The sequence below is a fragment of the Ornithodoros turicata genome, chromosome 1 (genome assembly GCF_037126465.1).
Source record: "Ornithodoros turicata isolate Travis chromosome 1, ASM3712646v1, whole genome shotgun sequence".
Classification (NCBI taxonomy): Eukaryota; Metazoa; Arthropoda; class Arachnida; order Ixodida; family Argasidae; genus Ornithodoros; species Ornithodoros turicata.
In genome coordinates, this window is record NC_088201.1 from 188,349,786 (window position 1) to 188,355,475 (window position 5,690).

The window sequence follows — 5,690 nt, forward strand, 5'->3', positions numbered from 1 at the left end:
CACATGTAGCCATATATCCGGAATCAGAGCCAGGGCGTCAATATGTAACTGTTTTACATGTTTGAGACCCTTATCGTATCGTAAACAATAAGTGTCCAACAACAATCCCGGGTATGCTCTCAGCGCTAAGCTGACTCTGTCTCCGATTCGTCGTCTTCTGTCGTCTCGTCTGCTTGGTCGCGACTAGAGAGCCACAGCTTTATTTGATCGGCATGCGCCGTGCTACAATAATTGCGTCGTCCACGCCTCCCCTTCAAATGTGTAATACGGTACGTATCGTTCGGAAGGACTGCATCTATGACCATAGGGCCTCTGTACTTTTGCTGTGTCTTTGTCGGTCCCCGGTGTGCACGGGCAGACGTTTCACAACAACAATGTCGCCTACATCATATTTTGGGGCGGCTCGCCGCCTCAGGTTATAGTGCTGACCTTGTTTTGTTTGTTGCCTTTCGATGGAGTCTTTAGCCGTCTGTCTAACATGGTCCAAACTTGCCTGAGGGAAATCGTCTGCGTCCAGTGCGCGTAACTGACTGTCCTGATGCCTGGCGTTGAACCCGTAGAGCACCTGGAACGGCGTCTTTTGCGTTGTCTTGCTTCGTGTGGTATTCAAATTACGCTGAATCTCTTGGATGCTCTTATCCCAGTCTTTGTGATCAGGCCTCTCAATTGCCATTGCGATTCTTGGTATGAGAGTACGATGCACTCGCTCGACTTGGCCGTTGCCTTGAGGTCGTTGAGTAGATATTTTTACGTGTTGAATGCCTTTTTCTTCACAGAATTCCTCGAATTGTGCTGATGTGAATGCTGTCCCTGGATCGATGATGATTTTCTGGGGCACATCGTAACAGTTAACGTAGTGATTTAGTGCCTTCAGGGTAATATTCGTCGATGTATTGCGAACGGGGTACAGCACTACAAATTTGCTGAAATTCTCGATGATGACAAGTAATTCTTGATTTTTTTGTGTACTTCGCGGAAAGGGTCCGAGATGGTCCATATGTACGACTTCAAAGGGTTGGCTGCCTGGAGCGATGGAGTGCAATTCTCCCGGTTTCTTCCCCGTGGGACCTTTGTGCAGCAAACACTCAATGCGCTGCGAGATGTGCCTCTTAACATACCTGCGTACACCTACGAACCAATATCGTCTCAAAATATTGTTTGTTGTTTCTTCTGCGTGGCTGTGTCCCATCAAATAGTGATGTCTGATCATCATCGCTTTACGATTGCTCTTAGGGATAGCAAACAGCAACCTTTTTCCTTCGTCATCCTCATATATTTTATATAGCAGTTCATTCTTGAGCATGAAGCCTTTAACTTCCCCTTTCTCGCGCTTTGTTCTCTCCTCTGGTTTCTTCTTAAGTGCGTGAATTATTTGTCGGAGTTCCTTGTCAGCTGCCTAGACTGCAGAAATACGCTCAGTTTCATCCATCGTGAAGCAAACGTCTAGTCGACTTTGTCGCTCGTCATCCTCGGGGTCGGCGGTAGGCGCCCTACTCAGGGCGTCAACGTGGCTCATCTTGATGATGATGATGATGATTGGGAGTTTAACGGCGCATTGACAACAAAGATCATAATGCGCCAAAACTCTGATGTGTAAATTAAATTTAATTTAAAAATATACTGATTGTTTTAAAAGGATAAAAAATCCAAGTATTCAAAAGGTGTGTAAATCTCTGCATAAAAGGGTAACTGTGACACTACAACTCATTAATGATCCCTACATCTCTAAAAAACTTAAAAACATTTTCAAAAGGAACGAGGGCCTCATCACCCAGCAGCAATGCTGGATGGAGAGGTACACAGCGTTCATAGAGGAAAGAAAAATGGCGTTGACGATGTACCTCGAGAAAAGGACAGCTAATAAGTAGATGCAAAATGGACAGGTCAGCTCCACACTCTGTGCACGCTGGTGGGTCCTCTCCTTGTAACAAATGCCTATGGGTCAAGAAAGTATGTCCCAATCTGAGCCGACTAAACAAAACTTCGTGCAGTCGGCTCTGAAAGTGTTGAACGCACTTTCCAATGTGCGGTTTTACGGTGTGCAACTTGTTGATTGTTTGTGCTTCCCAGAAGTCCTGCCATTTTTTATTAATGTCTCTCTTTAACTGACGGACTAGATCACATAAGGGAACTTCAAAAGGTGTGACATCGCTTCCCTGGGCAGAGGCTGCTGCGCGGTCAGCTTTCTCGTTTCCACTTATGCCGACATGGCTAGGTACCCAGCAAAATGTTAATGTGTAACCTCTACCCTGTACGACACTCGCTAAGTATTGTGCACGCCTCACAAGAAGATTTTTGTGACTTTTCATAGTATTAATTGCATGCACGGCACTAAGTGAGTCCGTATATATAACAGAAGATATTATGCGCATTTGTAAGACATGGTTGAGTGCCACTACAATAGCGTACATCTCTGCACTGAAAATGGACAGGATACTGCTAAGACAATGGGATTTTGTGCAGTCACCAGACACCATGGCACATGATACCGCTGAACTGGTCTTAGCCGCATCGGTGTAAATTTCAGTGTGGTCACCGAAGCTCTCCTTGAGAAGTTCAAATTCGTGCTGTATCTCAACAGCAGGTCTTTCCCGTTTGTTGAACTTCAACAGTGAAATATCGCATGTTATAGCAGGTTGCCAGGGAGGGAGCATTTTGCTACATTGCAAAGAAGGCAGGATGTAGCTCAGAAAACCGTAGTGTTCGGTGTCGCGTTGTAACCGCAGACTGAAAGGCACAACAGCACTGGGCTTGTTAATAAACAACCGTTCAAAACGGGTGCCCTCCGCACAGGGTAAAGCGGTGTGTTGAGGATACCCTCAGTCGTACGACACTGCAAGATAGGAGCGTCGCCTCTCTAGAGACCACTCATTTGCTTCAACACAGATACTTTGAACTGGGGAAGTCCTGAAAGCTCCAAGCACCAACCTTAAGCCGAGGTGGTGCACTGTATCCAGGCATTTTAAGGCAGAAGGCCGTGTTGACCCATAAACAAAACATGCATAGTCTAACTTAGAGCGCACAGTGCTCGTATATATGCGATGAAGGGTCTCACGATCGGCACCCCAAGACCTGTGTGACAGGATTTTCAGGATATTTAAAGACTTGAGGCCCTTTGCTTTTAAGTATTTGATATGTGCTGAGAAGGTGAGCTTCCTATCAAAAGTTACTCCCAGGAACTTGTGTTCATCCCGAACGGCAATATCCTGGCCGCTCATTTTGAGTGTGGGTTCTGGGAATAGACCCCTAATTCTTGTAAAATGAATACAGACCGTCTTGCTCGGTGAAAACTTAAAGCCGTTTTCACACGACCACTTGTCTAAGTTGTTCAGAGTCAGTTGAAGCTGTCGCTCGCAAACAGCCATACTTGAAGCTGAGCAGGACATTTGCAAATCATCAACGTACAAGGAATACTTGATTGATGGCGGAATAACGCTCGTAACGGAATTCACTTTCACTATAAACAGTGTAACGCTGAGAACGGAGCCTTGTGGGACCCCGTTCTCCTGCACGAATGGGCGAGACAGCGTAGCTCCCAGTTGGACTCTGAACATACGTCCTTGAAGGAAGTTGGAGATACAACGGAACAACCGTCCGCGTATTCCCAGGGAGTGCAGGTCTCTTAGAATGCCGTATCGCCACGTTGTATCGTAGGCTTTTTTAAGATCGAAAAATATGGAAACACAGCGTTGCCTCCTAATAAATGCTTCTCTTATGGTAGTCTCTAAACGCAGGAGGTGGTCTGAAGTAGAACGGGAGGATCTGAACCCACATTGGTACTGGTCAAGGCATTGATTTTCCTCCAGGTAGTACATAAGCCGGGCATTGACCATACGCTCGAAGCTTTTTCCAAGGCAGCTGGTCAGGGCAATAGGCCTATAACTCGCTGGATCCGAAGCTTCTTTGCCAGGTTTGAGTAGAGGAATGATGGTCGCCATTTTCCAGCTAGCGTTTCAGCCGCTTATGCCGTTGTTTTGGCAGCTCCTGCTTCGGATGCCTCTCACCAAGACACTGACGCTTCAACCGTTCACTCAGTCGACAGCGACATGGTCTCTCGCTGGTCTGATCAAGGACCCTGGGGTACATCGGCGAAAGAAGATCCATTCGAACTGCCAAATCGTCAACGCAAACGGAAACGTTGTCTTGAACGACGTGCCAGCCTGTCAAGCAATGACACCGTCAGAAGTGCGACTATTCTATCAGTGCCTGCTACCGCTGTGTCGTTCCGTCCCATCAGTGCAAATGACAACGGGTGTAATTTCCGGCTCGTTAAGCTGGAAGAATTTCTCGAGTCCGAAGCACCAGGTGAAGTGCGCGAAATTCGTGTGAATGGCCAGAAAAACATCGTTACCATGGATACCAAGACGGCTGGTGGTGGAAACAAATTGATCAACCTTTCGCGTCTGTGCTCAGTCGCAGTAAGTGCCTTTCTTGTCTCTTCCACCTGACAAAAGTGCTTCTATCGGAATCATACGTGTTCCAGACACTTCCCTCGACGACAGCGAGCTCACTCAACGTCCACGCTCCTCAGTGTCTATCTGCAGCGTTAGACGCCTTGGTATGGGCGGCGAAACAGTGAAAATTGTTTTTTTTTTGTCTACTAAGCTTCCCACTGCTGTGCACATTGGAACTGTGAAGTTCGCGGTCGACGCTTTCAAGCCGAAGCCAGAGCAGTGTTTCAAGTGCGGCCGCTTTGGCCACCAGAGTGTTGCTTGTAAACGTGATCAAATGTGTTTAAGGTGCGTTTAATGTCAAAACAGAAAACCGCAGCTGTTTTCTTCGACATCAAGTCAGCCTTTGACCGTGTGCCCATAGACACTGTGATGCACTCTCTGGCAGCATTTGGTATCGACGGAAAGGACGCCAAATTCATCTTCAACTTCCTCTCTGACCGTACAATCAGGGGAGCTATTCTCGATGAAACTAATGCGTGCATTACTTGCACGTCACGAGCCCTTGGGTGGAGTCCACGCGACACGCTCCACCCGAACGCTCCACCCACTTCTAGGAACATTTGTCCCTAGCAAAGTCATTTCCAAGTACATTCTTTGCAGTGACATGCTCTGTCGTAAGATAATTGTAATGAGGTGGCGCTACGTACAAGATGTAATAAATGTTGGAGCAAAACGCAAGCGAAATCGTAGTGCGGCATTAGAGACGTGCAACGTTTTTGTAACGTGTTATAATTATAGTCACTACGCGATTATACCATGTCCACTGCGGCGGGAGACGTGACATAATCAATTGACACTAAACATTTTCAAGCGCGATGCGGCGCGATGGCTCGTGCCGGTGCCACGGACTTATGACGATTACCATTAGACTTTTACCTTGAAATAAGCCTAGCCTCGTTTGGAGCTTCGTGAGACATGTCTGGTTAACGCTGCTGAGGGGGAGGGGAAGGGGGTACGTTTAAAGGTGATAGAAAAAATGGAGGAAAGGCTGCTGAGGACTGCTGTATTATACAAGGGGAAAGATGGAAACAAGACAGTAAACTCGAACGAAAGACTCAGTTACAAAATGCACCAAAATACATGTGTCAAAGGTGCGATAGATTTTACACAACTTCGAGTTCGCGCGCAACATAGCCGGGATGAATAAGGGTGAGGGCGCAAGCTAAATAGTGAGACATCTCGACCGGGGATGTTGGGGGGGATTAGTGGACGAGGGAGGAAAAGCCGAACTATGGC

General features: G+C 47.1%; 1 protein-coding gene across 1 annotated transcript; it reads right to left on the reverse strand.

Annotated features, from left to right (window-relative positions):
- Positions 1 to 295: 295 nt before the first annotated feature.
- LOC135391969 (uncharacterized) lies at positions 296 to 673 on the reverse strand. Its single transcript, XM_064622561.1, has one exon. The coding sequence runs from the start codon at positions 671 to 673 to the stop codon at positions 296 to 298; it is 378 nt and encodes a 125-aa protein (XP_064478631.1).
- Between the last annotated feature and the right edge of the window lie 5,017 nt (positions 674 to 5,690).